This window comes from Heptranchias perlo, chromosome 2, assembly GCF_035084215.1.
Source record: "Heptranchias perlo isolate sHepPer1 chromosome 2, sHepPer1.hap1, whole genome shotgun sequence".
Taxonomy (NCBI): domain Eukaryota; kingdom Metazoa; phylum Chordata; class Chondrichthyes; order Hexanchiformes; family Hexanchidae; genus Heptranchias; species Heptranchias perlo.
Window position 1 is genome coordinate 170,682,312 of NC_090326.1, and position 19,437 is coordinate 170,701,748.

At 51.0% G+C, this 19,437-nt stretch overlaps 1 protein-coding gene across 1 annotated transcript in view; it reads left to right on the plus strand.

Moving 5' to 3' along the window:
* The first annotated feature begins 3,013 nt into the window (after positions 1-3,013).
* LOC137332621 (latent-transforming growth factor beta-binding protein 4-like) overlaps positions 3,014-19,437 on the plus strand; it is a 128,732-nt gene continuing 112,308 nt past the window's right edge. The window contains exons 1-6 of the mRNA XM_067996582.1: positions 3,014-3,102; positions 3,815-3,878; positions 8,336-8,497; positions 9,668-9,790; positions 11,340-11,480; positions 15,236-15,361. Of these exons, the coding sequence (XP_067852683.1) occupies positions 3,088-3,102; positions 3,815-3,878; positions 8,336-8,497; positions 9,668-9,790; positions 11,340-11,480; positions 15,236-15,361 (631 nt within the window). The 5' untranslated portion in view covers positions 3,014-3,087. The remainder of the gene's footprint in view (positions 3,103-3,814; positions 3,879-8,335; positions 8,498-9,667; positions 9,791-11,339; positions 11,481-15,235; positions 15,362-19,437) is intronic.

Here is a 19,437-nt window from a genome sequence, read left to right on the forward strand (position 1 = left end):
CCCCGGTGTGCGGACACATTTACCCACCTAGCGGACCCCCCTCAAACGTACATCTTGCGGATGGGGGCTGCCATAGCTGTAGTCATGATCTCATCAGAGGACGAACAGCATCACCAGCCTCGTCGGCCACGCCGTCCACCTCTGACATGTGGAGCTCCACAACACGGTGCTGTGACACATTCACCTGCACAGCAGGAGGGAGGGCAACCGCAGAGAGAGATGCATTGCAGAAGACACTACCCTCACCATAGGGTCTACAGACTGAGGCTCAGCTTCCTGGACCTCTCTGAGCAGCAGTGCACACGGAGGCGCAGGGTCAGTCGCAAGGTAGTCGCGGACATCTGCAGCCTCCTTAATGATGAGCTGCTCCCGGCTGGCCCGAGCAGCATCTCCTGACCTGTCACAGTCACCACTGCAATCAAATTCTTCGCCTCTGGATCCTTCCAGGGTGCCACCGGGGACATCACCGAGGTCTCTCAGTCGTCTGCACACAAGTGCATAAGGCAGGTCACCGACGGCTTGTTTCGCAGGGCCTCGCACTACGTCAACTTCCCCATGGACGATCTCAGCCAGACGGAGAGGGCAGTGGGATTCCACGCTGTGGCTGGCTTCCCACGGGTGCAGGGTGTAATCGATTGCACCCATATAGCAATACGAGCACCTCCACACGAGCCAGGACTGTTCATCAACACCATGAGCTCTTATCTTGTGCAGTAATCTTTTATGTGGCACCTTATCAAATGCCTTTTGGAAATCCAAATATACTGCATCCATTGGTTCCCCTTTATCCACCCTGCCCGTTACTTCCTCAAAGAACTCTAATAAATTTGTCAGACACGATTTCCCTTCATAAAACCATGTTGACTCTCCTTGATTGTATTATAAGTCTCCAAATGTCCTGCTACTACTTCCTTAATAATGGATTCTAGCATTTCCCCAATGACAGATGTTAGGCTAACTGGTCTATAGTTACCTGCTTTCTGTCTCACTCCCTTCTTGAATAGGGGCGTTACATTTTTAAAGTTTTCCCAATCTTCGGGCTTACCAGTAATCTTTGCCATGTTGTATGCTTTTTCTTTTAACCTGATACCATCCTTGACTTCCTTAGTTAGCCATGGTTGGTTCACCCTTTTTGGGGAGTCTTTCCTCCTCACAGGGTTATACTTTTGTTGCGAGTCATAAAATATCTTTTTAAATGTTTGCCACTGCTTATCCACCATCATACCATCTAATCTGTTTACCCAGTCCACTTTAGACAATTCCGCCCTCATTCCTTTATAATTGCCCTTATTTAAGTTTAATACAGTAGTTTCAGACCCAAGATCCTCGCTCTCAAACTGGATGTGAAATTCTATCATGTTATGATCACTGCTTCCCAAGGGATCCTTTACTTTGAGATCATTAATTAATCCTGTTTCGTTACCCATTACCAGATCCAAAATGTCCAGTTCCCTGGTTGGTTTCCCGATGTATTGGTCTAAGAAACAGTCCCTAATACACTCTATGAACTCCTCCTCAGGGCTACTTTTGCCAATTTGATTTGTCCAATCTATGTGAAAGTTAAAATCACCCATGATTATTGCATTACCTTTTTTACAAGCCCCCCTTATTCCCTGATTAATATTTTACCCTACAGTGTAGCTACTGTTAGGGGGCCTATATACTACTCCCACCGGTGATTTCTTTCCCTTGCTATTTCTTACCTCCACCCAAATTGATTCGACATCGTGATCTTCTGAGTCAAGATCATTTCTCACTATTATACCAATTTCATCCTTTATTAACAGAGCTACCCCACCACCTTCACCTTTTTTCCTATCCTTCCGAAATGTTAAATATCCCTGAATATTTAGCTCCCAACCTTGGTCACCTTGCAACCACGTCTCTGTAATGGCCACGAGATCAGACCCATTTGTTTCTACTTGTACCGTCAATTCATCGATCTTATTACGAATGCTGCGCGCGTTCAGATAAAGAACCTTTAATTTTGTCTTTTTACCATTCTTTCCTACCCCGGCCCCATTTGTTAGTGCACTCTTATGATTGTACGCTCTGTCCCTTCCTGACACACTCTGTTTATCATTACCCCCATCACTTTCCTGTACTACTTCCTTGTCTTTTCTCTTTCTCAATCTAAACTTCACCCCACCTGAGCCCTCCCCCCCTCTATTTAGTTTAAAGCCTTCTCTACCGCCCTAGTTATTCGGTTTGCCAGAACACCGGTCCCAGCATGGTTCAGGTGTAGTCCGTCCCAATGGAACAGCTCCCTCTTTCCCCAGTACTGGTGCCAGTGCCCCATGAATCGAAACCCACTTCTCCCACACCAATCTTTGAGCCACGCATCCATCTCCCTGATCTTATTTACCCTGTGCCAATTTGCTTGTGGCTCAGGTAATAATCAGGTGTTGCTGATTTCCCTGAGTTTCCCTGAATTCCCTGATTTTCCCCGAGTTTCCCCGAGTTTCCCCGAGTTGCCCTGAATTCCCTGATTTTCCCCGAGTTGCCCTGAATTCCCTAATTTTCCCCGAGTTGCCCTGAATTCCCGATTTTCCCTGAATTCCCCTGATTTCCCCAAATCCCGAGTTTCCCTGAATCCCGAGTTTCCCCGAATTCCCCCAGTTTCCCTGAATCTCCTGAGTTTCCCCCAGTTTCCCTGAATCCCCTGAGTTTCCCCCAGTTTCCCTGAATTTCCCTGAATCTCCCCCAGTTTCCCTGAATTCCCTGACTCCCCCCCCCCGATTTTCCCCCAGTTTCCCTGAATTCTGAGTTTCCCCCAGTTTCCCCGATTTTCCCCCAGTCCCGCTGAGTTCCCCCCCCCGAGTCCCCCCCTGATTTTCCCCCAGTTTCCCTGAATTCCCTGAATCTCCTGAGTTTCCCCCCCCCCCCCCCCGCTCCGGGCTCTCTGAGCCTCTCCCTCGGTCCCTGGGTCGGGGGTTGTGAGCAGCAGGGGCGGAGTCTCCGAGTCTCGGATCTCCCCCCGCACTCTCTCCCTTCCTTCCCCCGGAGATGGAGATCCTGAGCAAGGTGTGGCCGCTGCTTCTCGCCCTGTCCTGGCTCGGATCTCGGGGAGTCCCCGGGCAGCGGGAGATGGACCGACCTGTGGTGGGTATTTGGAGCGAGGGCGTTGAGTGCAGGCGGTCTGTCCATTCATTGATCGCCAATATCCGGCACAACGCTCACCCTCGGCTTCTTCTAATGATTTGCAAAGTTTGCTGTTGGTAAAAAGTTTTTATTCTTTCTCCCATTGTTCTCTCTCTTTTATTTCTCTCAATGTTTCTGCTTCTCTCTCCTGTTCTCTCACTCTTCTCTTTCTCTCCCCTTTCTCCTCTCACTCTCCCCCCTCCTCTCTCACTCTCCCCCCTCCTCTCTCACTCTCCCCCCTCCTCTCACTCTCCCCCTCCTCTCACTCGCATCTCTCCTCCCTGTCTCATTGATCCTCTCACTGTGTGTCCCTCCTGTCCGTCCCCCGCTTTCTCTCTCTCCTGTCTCTCCCTCTGTTCCACCCCTCTCTGCTTCCTCTCTCCCCTCCTCTTCCTCCCTCTCTCCCCTCCTCTTCCTCCCTCTCTCCCCCCTCAGCTTCTTCCTCTCCTCTCCTCTCCCCTCCACTCTGTTCCCTCCCTCTACACAACTCTCTCAGCTCCCTCATTCTCCTCTCCTCTTCTTTCTCTCCCTCTCACCTCCCCTCTCTCTGCTCCCTCCCTCTCCTGTCCATCTTGACTCTCCCTCTCCTGTTTCTGTCTCACTCCCGTTTTCTTCTTTCTCTTTGTATTGTCCTGTCCGTTATTCCATTTTTCACTCTTGTCTCTTTCCTCAGAATGTAACTGAGCCCCACGAGAACATCATTCAGAATATCACCGACAACGAGTCTCACCAACAAGGTAGGGAACGTGAAATGAGCTTTACAAGACGCTCTCAGAAAAGGCATCAAATTGAATGAAGATTCACCATATAGATAGCCACAGTATGTACACAAACACATTGTATACACGGTATATACATACACACCAGATATCCACAGTATGTACACAAACACTTTATATACACGGTATATACATACACACCAGATAGCCACAGTATGTACACAAACACATTGTATACATGGTATATACATACACACCAGATATCCACAGTATGTACACAAACACTTTATATACACGGTATATACATACACACCAGATAGCCACAGTATGTACACAAACACATTGTATACACAGTTTATACATACACACCAGATATACACAATAGGTACACAAACACATCATGTATGCAGTGTGTACATACACACCAGATAGCACAGTATGTACACTGGAGTACAAGGGGGCAGAAGTTATGCTGCAGCTATACAAAACCCTGGTTAGACCGCACCTGGAGTACTGTGAGCAGTTCTGGGCACCGCACCTTCGGAAGGACATATTGGCCTTGGAGGGAGTGCAGCGTAGGTTTACTAGAATGATACCCGGACTTCAAGGGTTAAGTTACGAGGAGAGATTACACAAATTGGGGTTGTATTCTCTAGAGTTTCGAAGGTTAAGGGGTGATATGATCGAAGTTTATAAGATATTAAGGGGAACGGATAGGGTGGATAGAGAGAAACTATTTCCGCTGGTTGGGGATTCTAGGAGTAGGGGGCACAGTCTAAAAATTAGAGCCAGACCTTTCAGGAGCGAGATTAGAAAACATTTCTGCACTCAATTGCTAAATTTAAATGTGAGATAGATAGCTTTTTGGCAACCAAAGGTATTAAGGGATATGGGCCAAAGGCAGGTATATGGAGTTAGATCACAGATCAGCCATGATCTTATCAAATGGCGGAGCAGGCATGAGGGGCTGAATGGCCTCCTCCTGTTCCTATGTTCCTACACAAACATGTCATACACACGTTATATATATACACACCCAACATACACAATGTTTACACAAATATGCATAAATGCAGTATATACATACACATCGGATATGCACAGTACATACACTAACACATCATATACACAGTATCTGCATGCATACTAGATATACACAATATTTACACAAACATACCATATGCACTGTATATACATACACCAGATATCCAGGCTATGAACACAAACACATCACATACGCAGTATATACATACATATCAGGTATGCACAGTATGTACACAAACATTATATACACGATATGGACATGATATGGACATACACACCAGATATACACAATATGCACACAGTATATACGTACGTATCAGGTATACACAGTATGTACACAAACATGTCACATATACAGCATGTACATGCACATCAGATATACATAGTACATACACAAACACTTTATACATGGTATGGACATACACACCAGATAAACATTGTATGTTCACAAACACGTCATATTCGCAGTATACACATACACACTAGATATACACAGTATACACATTTTTTTTATTCGTTCACGGGATGTGGGCGTCGCTGGCGAGGCCGGCATTTATTGCCCATCCCTAATTGCCCTTGAGAAGGTGGTGGTGAGCTGCCTTCTTGAACCGCTGCAGTCCGTGTGGTGAATGTTCTCCCACAGTGCTGTTAGGAAGGGAGTTCCAGGATTTTGACCCAGCGACGATGAAGGAACGGCGATATATTTCCAAGTCGGGATGGTGTGTGACTTGGAGGGGAACGTGCAGGTGGTGTTGTTCCCATGTGCCTGCTGCCCTTGTCCTTCTAGATGGTAGAGGTCGTGGGTTTGGGAGGTGCTGACATATACATCATATACACAGTATATACGTACACATCAGATATACATGGAGTTCACATATGGACTTTCAAAAGGCATTTGATAAAGTGCCACATAATAGACGTGTCAGCAAAATTAAAGCCCGTGGGATTAAAGGGACAGTGACAGTGTGGATACAAAATTGGCTCAGGGACAGAAAGCAGAGAGTAGTGGTGAACGGTTGCTTTTCAGACTGGAGGGAAGTCTCCAGTGGTGTTCCCCAGGGGTCAGTATTAGGACCACTGCTCTTTTTGATATATATTAATGACCTGGTCTTGGTATAATTTCAAAGTTTGCAGATGACACAAAACTCAGAAATGTAGTAAACAATGTGGAGGATAGTAACAGACTTCAGGAGGACAGAGACAGACTGGTGAAATGGGCAGACACATGGCAGATCAAATTTAACACAGAGAAGTGTGAAGTGATACATTTGGTAGGAAGAATGAGGAGAGGCAATATAAACTAAATGGTACAATTTTAAAGGGGGTGCAGGAACAGAGAGACCTGAGGGTGTGTGTACACAAATCTTTGAAGGTGGCAGGACAAGTTGAGAAGGCTGTTAAAAAAGCATACGGGATCCTGGGCTTTATTAATAGAGGCATAGAGTACAAAAGCAAGGAAGTTATGCTAAACCTTTATAAAACACTGGTTAGGCCCCAGCTGGAGCATTGTGTTCAATTCTGGGCACCACACTTTAGGAAGGATGTGAAGGCCTTAGAGAGGGTGCAGAAGAGATTTACTCGAATGGTGCCAGGGATGAGGGACTTCAGTTATGTGGAGAGACTGGAGAAGCTGGGATTGTTCTCCTTGGAGCAGAGAAGGTTAAGGGGAGATTTGATCGAGGTGTTCAAAATCATGACCAGTCTTGATAGAGTAAATAAGGAGAAACTGTTTCCAGTGGGAGAAGGGTCGGTAACCAGAGGACACAGATTTAAGGTGATCGGCGAAAGAGCCAGAGGCGACATGAGGAAACATTTTTTTTACGCAGCGAGTTGTTCTGATCTGGAATTCACTGCCTGAAAGGGCGGTGGAAGCAGATTCAATAATAACTTTCAAAAGGGAATTGGAGAAATACTTGAAGGGAAAAAATTGTAGGGCTATGGGGAAAGAGCAGGGGGAGTGGGACTAATTGGATAGCTCTTTCAAAGAGCCAGCACAGGCACGATGGGCTGAATGGCCTCCTCCTGTGCTATACCTAGTATGATACTATGATATATGTCATACACATAAGATATACATACACACCAGATATACACAGTATATACATATGCATCACATACAAAGTATATTGTTATACATTTATGTACCATATGCACAGTAAAAATTTACACACCCCATACACAGTATACACGGTATGCACAGTATACACTCACATACCATATGTACACATTTAGTAGATATATAGGGTGCATACATATACACCACATACACAGTATATACTTACACACCATATATACAGGAAAACATACATACCAGATAAATATAGTATATACATATACACCTTATCTATATTATTACATCTCACCCTATCAGCATATCCTTCTATTCCTTTCTCCCTCATGTGTTTATCGAGCTTTCCCTTAAATGTATCGACACTATTCACCTCAACTACTCCTTGTGGGAGCGAGTTCCACATTCTCACCACTCTCTGGGTAAAGAAGTTTCTCCTGAATTCCTATTGGATTTATTAGTGACTATCTTATATTTATGGCCTCGAGTTCTGGTCTCCCCCACAAGTGAAAACATCTTCTCCACATCTACCCTATCAAGACCTTTCACAATTTCAAAGACCTCTATCAGTTCACCCCTCAGCCTTCCCTTTTCTAGAGAAAAGACTCCTAATCTGTTCGGTCTTTCCTGATAGTTGTCCCCTCTCAATTCTGGTACCGTCCTTGTAAATCTTTTTTGCACCTTCTCCAATGCCTCGAAATCCTTTTGTAATATGGAGACCAGAACTGTGCTCAGTCCTCAAGTGTGGTCCAACCAAAGTTCGATATATGTTGAACATAACTTCCCTGCTTTTGAATTCTCTGTATCTAACCCGTGCTGTACCTGCCCTGGGAGTGTTTGATGGGACAGTGTAGAGGGAGCTTTACTCTGTATCTAACCCTGTACCTGCCCTGGGAGTGTTTGATGGGACAGTGTAGAGGGAGCTTTACTCTGTATCTAACCCTGTACCTGCCCTGGGAGTGTTTGATGGGACAGTGTAGAGGGAGCTTTACTCTGTATCTAACCCTGTACCTGCCCTGGGAGTGTTTGATGGGACAGTGTCGAGGGAGCTTCACTCTGTATCTAACCCTGTACCTGCCCTGGGAGTGTTTGATGGGACAGTGTAGAGGGAGCTTTACTCTGTATCTAACCCTGTACCTGCCCTGGGAGTGTTTGATGGGACAGTGTAGAGGGAGCTTTACTCTGTATCTAACCCTGTACCTGCCCTGGGAGTGTTTGATGGGACAGTGTAGAGGGAGCTTTACTCTGTATCTAACCCGTGCTGTACCTGCCCTGGGAGTGTTTGATGGGACAGTGATTATAAAAATTCATCATAAAACTTCCTGCAGCAACCAATCGTCTAACGAGGGTTGTTTCCGATCAGGAGTGACGATGGAGAATTCCAGAATGTCAGTGTGCCCTGGGAACCAGATTGTTGTGAGGAATGGCAGTGACTGTGGATGTCCCGATGAGCTGGTTTTGGACGGAGAGAACTGTAGCTGCACAGAAGGATTCCGACTGATTGTTGATTCCCCGCGATGTATCGGTGAGTTGTTGGATAATCTTCATCCGCTGATATCTCTGACCGTGAAATACCTTTATTATTGGTTCAAATCATTCATCTGAAAGAAAGAAAAAGAAAGATTTCCATTTCCACAGCGCCTTTCACAGTCTCAGGATGTCCCAAAGTGCTTTACAGCCAATGACGTACTTTTGAAGTGTAGTATTGTTGCAATTTAGGAAACACGGCAGGCAATTTGCGCACAGCAAGATCCCACAAACAGCAACGTGATAAATGACCAGATCGTCTGTTTTTAGTGATGTTGGTTGAGGGATAAATATTGGCCCCAGGACACCGGGGAGAACTCCCCCCTGCTCTTCTTCAAAATAGTGTCCGTGGGATCTTTTACATCCACCTGAGAGGCCAGACGGGGCCTCGGTGTAAGGTCTCATCCGAAAGACGGCACCTCTGACAGTGCAGCGCTCCCTCAGTCCTGACCCTCCGACAGTGCGGCGCTCCCTCGGTACTGACCCTCCGACAGTGCAGCGCTCCCTCAGTACTGACCCTCCGACAGTGCAACACTCCCTCAGTACTGACCCTCCGACAGTGCAGCGCTCCCTCAGTACTGACCCTCCGACAGTGCAACACTCCCTCAGTACTGACCCTCCGACAGTGCAACACTCCCTCAGTACTGCCCCTCCGACAGTGCAACACTCCCTCAGTACTGACCCTCCGATAGTGCTGCACTCCCTCAGTACTGACCCTCCGACAGTGCGGCGCTCCCTCAGTACTGCCCCTCCGACAGTGCAACACTCCCTCAGTACTGACCCTCCGATAGTGCTGCACTCCCTCAGTACTGACCCTCCGACAGTGCAACACTCCCTCAGTACTGACCCTCCGACAGTGCAACACTCCCTCAGTACTGACCCTCCGACAGTGCAGCGCTCCCTCAGTACTGACCCTCCGACAGTGCAACACTCCCTCAGTACTGACCCTCCGACAGTGCAACACTCCCTCAGTACTGACCCTCCGACAGTGCAACACTCCCTCAGTACTGCACCAGGAGCGTCTGCCTGGATTATGGGCTCACGGTTCTGGTTTTAATTTCGGACGGGTTTTGGTCGGGGGGGTTAAGGTGAGTTGGAAACTCAGCCACTGCTTCAGAAGTGAGGACTGTGTTATTTTAAGGTTGTGTTTGTATCTTTCTCTTTGTAGATGTGGATGAGTGTAGTGGAGACTGGAGCCCCTGCCAACCCACTGCCAACTGCACCAACACCCTGGGGTCCTTCCTGTGTCGGTGTAACCGAGGGTTTCTGATGGGACCGAGCGGCTGTGAAGGTAAAAGTGGTGAAACCTGGGCTGGGCTTGTGTCTTCACTCTGGGCATTGACTGGCTGTCAGTCGCTCCCGATCCCCGTCCCAAGTGACCATCCGTCACCTGAGGGCTGGTGAGATATTCCAGTACCCAGGGTCACCCCAATCTGTACCCCATTCTCCATCTCAGCCTGCACCCCAGTCTGCGTCTGGCCTGCACCCCAGCCTGCGTCTGGCCTGCACCCCAGCCTGCGTCTGGCCTGCACCCCAGCCTGCGTCTGGCCTGCACCCCAGCCTGCGTCTGGCCTGCACCCCAGCCTGCGTCTGGCCTGCACCCCAGCCTGCGTCTGGCCTGCACCCCAGCCTGCGTCTGGCCTGCACCCCAGCCTGCGTCTGGCCTGCACCCCAGCCTGCGTCTGGCCTGCACCCCAGCCTGCGTCTGGCCTGCACCCCAGCCTGCGTCTGGCCTGCACCCCAGCCTGCGTCTGGCCTGCACCCCTGCCTGCGTCTGGCCTGCACCCCTGCCTGCGTCTGGCCTGCACCCCTGCCTGCGTCTGGCCTGCACCCCTGCCTGCGTCTGGCCTGCACCCCTGCCTGCGTCTGGCCTGCACCCCTGCCTGCGTCTGGCCTGCACCCCTGCCTGCGTCTGGCCTGCACCCCTGCCTGCGTCTGGCCTGCACCCCTGCCTGCGTCTGGCCTGCACCCCTGCCTGCGTCTGGCCTGCACCCCTGCCTGCGTCTGGCCTGCACCCCTGCCTGCGTCTGGCCTGCACCCCTGCCTGCGTCTGGCCTGCACCCCTGCCTGCGTCTGGCCTGCACCCCTGCCTGCGTCTGGCCTGCACCCCTGCCTGCGTCTGGCCTGCACCCCTGCCTGCGTCTGGCCTGCACCCCAGCCTGCGTCTGGCCTGCACCCCAGCCTGTACCCCAGTCTGCGTCTGACCTGCACCCCAGCCTGTACCCCGGTCTGCGTCTGGCCTGCACCCCTGTCTGTACCCTGGTCTGCGTCTGGCCCGTACCTCTGTACCCCAGCCTGCGTCTGGCCCGTACCTCTGTACCCCAGCCTGCGTCTGGCCCGTACCTCTGTACCCCAGCCTGCATCTGGCCCGTACCTCTGTACCCCAGCCTGCGTCTGGCCCGTACCTCTGTACCCCAGCCTGCGTCTGGCCCGTACCTCTGTACCCCAGCCTGCGTCTGGCCCGTACCTCTGTACCCCAGCCTGCGTCTGGCCCGTACCTCTGTACCCCAGCCTGCGTCTGGCCCGCACCCCAGCCTGCGTCTGGCCCGCACCCCAGCCTGCGTCTGGCCCGCACCCCAGCCTGCGTCTGGCCCGCACCCCAGCCTGCGTCTGGCCCGCACCCCAGCCTGCGTCTGGCCCGCACCCCAGCCTGCGTCTGGCCCGCACCCCAGCCTGCGTCTGGCCCGCACCCCAGCCTGCGTCTGGCCCGCACCCCAGCCTGCGTCTGGCCCGTACCCCTGTCTATATCCCCTTCTCTACTGATTCCACAGATCCCATTCCCGGTTCCAGTTCACTGACAGGCTCTGTCTCCTTGTCACTCTAACCCCTCTGTGTTTCAGATATCAATGAGTGTCAGCTGTCCCAGGTGACTGGACTGCAGGCCTGCTCTGAACATGCTTCCTGCAGCAACACGCCCGGCTCCTATACCTGTGATTGTAGAGCAGGGTTCGTCCTCTCCCTGGGCGGAAAGACCTGTGTGGGTGAGTTATGATCTTTGTCAATGTTAATGAGCCTGTTTTGTTCGCACTGAGATGGCCCTGAACTTCCCCCACAGCGAGCAGGATCTGGAGTAAAGAACCCTCAGTAAAAACACCAATTTACCCTCTCTCTCTCTCCTTTGTCTTTCTTCCTCTCTCTCTCTCCAACAGACTCCCCGAGATCCCTGTAAATATAAACTCACTCCCCGAGACCCCCTGTAAATATTAACACACTCCCCGAGACCCCCTGTAAATATTAACACACTCCCCGAGACCCCCTGTAAATATAAACACACTCCCCGAGACCCCCTGTAAATATTAACTCACTCCCAGAGACCCCCTGTAAATATTAACACACTCCCCGAGATCCCTGTAAATATTAACACACTCCCCGAGACCCCCTGTAAATATTAACACACTCCCCGAGACCCCCTGTAAATATTAACACACTCCCCGAGACCCCCTGTAAATATTAACACACTCCCCGAGACCCCCTGTAAATATTAACACACTCCCCGAGACCCCCTGTAAATATTAACACACTCCCAGAGACCCCCTGTAAATATTAATTCACTCCCAGAGACCCCCTGTAAATATTAACTCACTCCCAGAGACCCCCTGTAAATATTAACACACCCCCAGAGACCCCCTGTAAATATTAATTCACTCCCAGAGACCCCCTGTAAATATTAACTCACTCCCAGAGACCCCCTGTAAATATTAACACACTCCCCGAGATCCCTGTAAATATTAACACACTCCCCGAGACCCCCTGTAAATATAAACACACTCCCCGAGACCCCCTGTAAATATTAACTCACTCCCCGAGACCCCCTGTAAATATTAACTCACTCCCCGAGACCCCCTGTAAATATTAACACACTCCCCGAGACCCCCTGTAAATATTAACACACTCCCCGAGACCCCCTGTAAATATAAACACACTCCCCGAGACCCCCTGTAAATATTAACTCACTCCCAGAGACCCCCTGTAAATATTAACACACTCCCCGAGATCCCTGTAAATATTAACACACTCCCCGAGACCCCCTGTAAATATTAACACACTCCCCGAGACCCCCTGTAAATATTAACACACTCCCCGAGACCCCCTGTAAATATTAACACACTCCCCGAGACCCCCTGTAAATATTAACACACTCCCCGAGACCCCCTGTAAATATTAACACACTCCCAGAGACCCCCTGTAAATATTAACTCACTCCCAGAGACCCCCTGTAAATATTAATTCACTCCCAGAGACCCCCTGTAAATATTAATTCACTCCCAGAGACCCCCTGTAAATATTAACTCACTCCCAGAGACCCCCTGTAAATATTAACACACCCCCAGAGACCCCCTGTAAATATTAATTCACTCCCAGAGACCCCCTGTAAATATTAACACACTCCCCGAGATCCCTGTAAATATTAACACACTCCCCGAGACCCCCTGTAAATATTAACACACTCCCCGAGACCCCCTGTAAATATTAACACACTCCCCGAGACCCCCTGTAAATATTAACACACTCCCCGAGACCCCCTGTAAATATTAACACACTCCCTGAGACCCCCTGTAAATATTAACACACTCCCAGAGACCCCCTGTAAATATTAACTCACTCCCAGAGACCCCCTGTAAATATTAATTCACTCCCAGAGACCCCCTGTAAATATTAACTCACTCCCAGAGACCCCCTGTAAATATTAACACACTCCCCGAGACCCCCTGTAAATATTAACACACTCCCCGAGACCCCCTGTAAATATTAACACACTCCCCAGAGACCCCCTGTAAATATTAACACACTCCCCGAGACCCCCTGTAAATATTAACACACCCCCAGAGACCCCCTGTAAATATTAACACACTCCCCGAGACCCCCTGTAAATATTAACACACTCCCAGAGACCCCCTGTAAATATTAACACACCCCCAGAGACCCCCTGTAAATATTAACACACTCCCCGAGACCCCCTGTAAATATTAACACACTCCCAGAGACCCCCTGTAAATATTAACACACTCCCCGAGACCCCCTGTAAATATTAATTCACTCCCAGAGATACCCTGTAAATATTAACACACTCCCAGTGTTAGGGAGGGGTACATTCCTGATTCGCGGTGCAGTGACCCCCCCCCAGCTGAAGTTGTGCATGTGGTTGGAGGGCGGGAGGGGCTCAGATCTGATCACCGCCCCTTGTTTGAGTGGCCTGAGGACACAGTTCACGTGAAGAATTGGCTTTTGGGTGAGTTTCAGGGAGTCCTGTCGAATCGGACCAGGCTCTGGACCCCTGCTGACTCCCTCCCTCCCTCCGAAACACCTTCTTCAAACCCTGCAGCTTTGGCCGGCCCCTTAACTCCTGTCCCCCTCCTCCCTCAGATCCCCCTGACCCTCTGTAAAGTGCCTCGGAACATTTTGTGGTGTGAAAGTCTGAGGTGACGAGTCCAAGTTTTCAGGAGGGCATTTTCAAAAGTTTTTGCAAACCTTTCATGTGAGGCCCTGGCCTTTGCGGCTGTGGTTTGCTCCCTGGGAATCTGAACGAGCCGGGGTTCGCTGTGCTCCTCCTTCCCAGCAGGCCGACATTCCAGCTGTTGTCGGCCGGCCTGCCCTGGGGAGTGAGATGATCGCTGCTAATTGCAACCACATGTGGTTCCAGGGTAATCGGTCAGTGATTTACTGAAAGGAGAGTTCATTACAGGGCCTGTGTGGTTCGCCCTGCGTCCCCCGGCCCCGGCTGGGACACACTGTCCTCAGGAAGGCCTGGAGCTGGGAGACTGTGTAATGACAGGACTTCTCTGAACACGGGGGAAAGGAGGGGGAGAGGAGAGGGGAGTGGAGGGGAGGGGAGGGGAGAGGAGTGGAGGGGAGAGGAGTGGAGGGGAGAGGAGTGGAGGGGGAAGGAAAGGGAGGGGAGAGGAGAGGGAAGGAAAGGGAGGGGAGGGGAGAGGAGGAAAGGGGGGAGGGAAGGGGAGGAAAGGGAGGGGGGAGGGAAGAGGGGTGGGGAGGAGAGGAGGTGGAGAGAGGAGAGGAGGTGGAGAGAGGAGAAGGGGAGGGGGAGGGGAGAGGATGAGAGGAGAGGAGGGGTGGAGAGGAGGGGGAGGGGCGGGGAGAGGATGAGAGGAGGAGGAGGGGAGGGGAGGAGAGGACGAGGGGAGAAGAGGAGGAGGGGAGGAGGAGGAGGGGTGGGGAGGAGGAGGAGGAGGAGGACGAGGGGAGGGGCAGGGACTGGCGGGGATGTCTGAACAGCTCTCTGTGCTCAACCCTTTGAAAACTGCTCCTGTCAATCGATTTTTGTTGGGTGAGGGGATTAAGGATTACGGAACCAAGGCAGGTCGATGGAGTTTCGATACAGATCAAGATCCCACAAACAGTGATTGAGATTCCCCAAAGCTGGGCACGAGAGACGTGGTTTTGTCGGGTGGAGGGGTTGGGGAGGTGTCTCGCGATTGGCCGATGTTTCTCTGGCGGTAGATTGGTGTCAGCCACGGAGACTGGGTTTCTGCCGAGCTCCTGGCAAAGTTACTGCGGCCGATGGGGACAGGTCTGGAGGAACGTCTCGGTGAACATTCGAATTGCGGCCTAACCCAACGATTTGTATGGATTCAGTATCAACTCTTCGCTTTTCAGCTCAACCCTCCTGTTAATAAGGCTTTGGATCCCAGATACTTTGTTCGTGTGTGTAAAGTTCCGTGTTGCCCTGTTCCGTGTGCATCGCTGAAAACCTTCCTCTCTCTCTCTCTCTCTCTCGTAGATGTGGACGAGTGTTCGTTCGAAGAGCAGTGCAGGCGAGAGTTGGGAAACACATGCATTAACACAGTGGGCAGTTACACCTGCCTCTGTCAAGCTGGATTCAGGCTGCAGGGCCCAGCCTGTCTGGGTAGGATTCACAAACTGCGGACGGGTCGGGTAACACAGGGGCTCTTACTGGGCCAGTAATCCAGAGACCGCGACTAATAACCCATGAGATATGAGTTCAAATCCTGGCCACGTCAGCTGGGGAATTTAAATTCAGTTAATTAAATAGGAATCTGGAATAAGAAGCTCGTATCAGTAATGGTGACCGTTAAACTACTGGATTGTTGGAAAAACACATCTGGTTCAGTAATGTCCTGTAGGGAAGGAAACCCGGCCTGCTCCTCCAGACCCACTGCAATGTGGTTGATCCCGAGCTGGCCCCTGAAATGGCCCAGCAAGCCACTCAGTTGTTGAGAAGGTGGTGGTGAGCCGCCTCCTTGAGGGCAATTAGGGATGGGCAATAAATGCCGGCCTGGCCAGCGACGCCCACATCCCATGAATGAATTCTGGTGGGTAATTCTGGATACCATACTGTGCGTCGCTCCCCTTCGCCTCCCTGCTGAGAAACCACAAACCCAGTTTGTCCCCACGTTCAAACCGAGCGACTGGAAAAATATTAAACATTCACCGGCAAGACAAATCCCTTAACTTCTGTGGCAATCGTGATCCCACCAACCCACCTTCTCACCATGTCTCTCAATCCCTTCTCTCTCCGTAGAATCAGAGAAACTTACAGCACAGAAAGAGGCCACTCGGCCCATCGAGTCCATGCCGGCTCTTGGAAAGAGTTATCCAATTAGTCCCACTCCCCTAATCTTTCCCCATGGTCCTAGAAAATCTTTTCCTTTTCAAGTATTTCTCCAATTCCCTTTTGAAAGTTATTATTGAATCTGCTTCCACCGCCCTTTCAGGCAGTGAATTCCAGATCAGAACAACTCGCTGCGTAAAAAAATGTTTCCTCATCTCCCCTCTGGCTCTTTTGCCGATCACCTTAATTCTGTGTCCTCTGGTTACCGACCCTCCTGCCACTGGAAACAGTTTCTCCTTATTTACTCTATCAAAACCCTCTCCTGACCCCAGTTATACTGCCTCATTCACTGTCCTTCCCCAGTACTTTATTCCACTGCTGCATGACCCCCAGGGTGAGACCATCCCACACAGCTTTCCCTTCTCACCATGTTCCACCTCTTTCACCTCTCCTTAAAAATCCACATCCCCAAGCCCCTCCCCTGAGATATCCTCCCTCCTTCTCCTCCTTCAGCCTCTGCACTCACTCCTCACCCTTGGTGATGTCAATCTCCATCTCAGTCCCCTCGCCCTCCTGCCCTCCCGAAACCTCTCCCTCCACAGAAACTCCCATACCCAGATTATAAGGAGAGCTGTCAGCCGGGGCTCAGCGGGTCGCACTCTCACCTCTGAGTCAGAAGGTCGTGGGTTCAACCATCTGGGTCCACTCCAGAGGTTTGAGCACAAAATCCAGGGGGACACTCCCGGCGCAGTACTGAGGGAGCGCCGCACTGTCGGAGGGTCAGTACTGAGGGAGCACCGCACTGTCGGAGGGTCAGTACTGAGGGAGCACCGCACTGTCGGAGGGTCAGTACTGAGGGAGCGCTGCACTGTCGGAGGGTCAGTACTGAGGGAGCGCTGCACTGTCGGAGGGTCAGTACTGAGGGAGCACCGCACTGTCGGAGGGTCAGTACTGAGGGAGAGCTGCACTGTCGGAGGGTCAGTACTGAGGGAGCGCCGCACTGTCGGAGGGTCAGTACTGAGGGAGCGCTGCACTGTCGGAGGGTCAGTACTGAGGGAGCACCGCACTGTCGGAGGGTCAGTACTGAGGGAGAGCTGCACTGTCGGAGGGTCAGTACTGAGGGAGCACCGCACTGTCGGAGGGTCAGTACTGAGGGAGCGTTGCACTGTCGGAGGGTCAGGACTGAGGGAGCGCTGCACTGTCGGAGGGTCAGTACTGAGGGAGCGCTGCACTGTCGGAGGGTCAGTACTGAGCAAGTGCTGCACTGCGGCCCTCCCTCAGTTGATGAATCAGTCCTCCTCCATGTTGAACACCACTTGGAGGAAGCACTGAGGATAGCAAGGGCACAAAATGTACTCTGGGTGGGGGACTTCAATGTCCATCACCAAGAGTGGCTCGGTAGCACCACTACTGACCGAGCTGGCCGAGTCCTGAAGGACATAGCTGCCAGACTGGGCCTGCGGCAGGTGGTGAGTGAACCAACATGAGGGAAAAACCTACTTGACCTCGTCCTCACCAATCTACCTGTCGCAGATGCCTCTGTCCATGACAGTATTGGTAGGAGTGACCACAGTACAGTCCTCGTGGAGACAAAGTCACGTCATCGCACTGAGGACACCATCCAACGTGTTGTGTGGCACTACCACCGTGCTAAATGGGATAGATTCAAAACAGATCTAGCAGCTCAAAACTGGGCTTCCATGAGGCGCTGTGGGCCATCAGCAGCAGCAGAATTGTATTCCAGCACAATCTGTAACCTCATGGCCCGGCATATTCCTCACTCTACCATTACCAACAAGCCAGGGGATCAACCCTGGTTCAATGAGGAGTGTAGAAGAGCATGCCAGGAGCAGCACCAGGCGTACCTAAAAATGAGGTGCCAACCTGGTGAAGCTACAACTCAGGACTACATGCATGCTAAACAGCAGAAGCAACATGCTATAGACAGAGCTAAGCGATTCCACAACCAACGGATCAGATCAAAGCTCTGCAGTCCTGCCACATCCAGTCGTGAATGGTGGTGGACAATTAAACAACTAACGGGAGGAGGAGGCTCTGCAAACATCCCCATCCTCAATGATGGCGGAGTCCAGCACGTGAGTGCAAAAGACAAGGCTGAAGCGTTTGCAACCATCTTCAGCCAGAAGTGCCGAGTGGATGATCCATCTCGGCCTCCTCCCGATATCCCCACCATCACAGAAGCCAGTCTTCAGCCAATTCGATTCACTCCACGTGATATCAAGGAACGGCTGAGTGCACTGGATACAGCAAAGGCTATGGGCCCCGACAACATCCCAGCTGTAGTGCTGAAGACTTGTGCTCCAAAACTAGCCACGCCTCTAGCCAAGCTGTTCCAGTACAGCTACAACACTGGCATCTACCCGACAATGTGGAAAATTGCCCAGGTATGTCCTGTCCACAAAAAGCAGGACAAATCCAATCCGGCCAATTACCGCCCCATCAGTCTACTCTCAATCATCAGCAAAGTGATGGAAGGTGTCGTCGACAGTGCTATCAAGCGGCACTTACTCACCAATAACCTGCTCACCGATGCTCAGTTTGGGTTCCGCCAGGACCACTCGGCTCCAGACCTCATGGACAAAAGAGCTGAATTCCAGAGGTGAGGTGAGAGTGACTGCCCTTGACATCAAGGCAGCATTTGACCGAGTGTGGCACCAAGGAGCCCTAGTAAAATTGAAGTCAATGGGAATCAGGGGGAAAACTCTCCAGTGGCTGGAGTCATACCGAGCACAAAGGAAGATGGTAGTGGTTGTTGGAGGCCAATCATCTCAGCCCCAGGATATTGCTGCAGGAGTTCCTCAGGGCAGTGTCCCAGGCACAACCATCTTCAGCTGCTTCATCAATGACCTTCCCTCCATCATAAGGTCAGAAATAGGGATGTTCGCTGATGATTGCACAGTGTTCAGTTCCATTTGCAACCCCTCAGATAATGAAGCAGTCCGAGCCTGCATGCAGCAAGACCTGGAGAACATCCAGGCTTGGGCAGATAAGTGGCAAGTAACATTCGCGCCAGACAAGTGCCAGGCAATGACATAGAAACATCGAAAATAGGAGCAAGAGTAGGCCATTCGGCCCTTCAGGCCTGCTCCGCCATTCAAAATGATCATGGCTGATCGTCTAACTCAGTACCCTGTTCCCGCTTTTCCCCATATCCCTTGATCCCTTTAGCATTAAGAAATATATCTATCTCCTTCTTGAATACATCTAATGACTTGGCCTCCACTGCCTTCTATGGTAGAGAATTCCACAGGTTCACCACCCTCTGAGTGAAGAAATTTCTCCTCATCTCGGTTCTAAATGGCATACCCCGTATCCTGAGACTGTGACCCCTGGTTCTGGACTCCCCAGCCATCGGGAACATCCTCCCTGCATCTAGTCTGTCTCGTCCT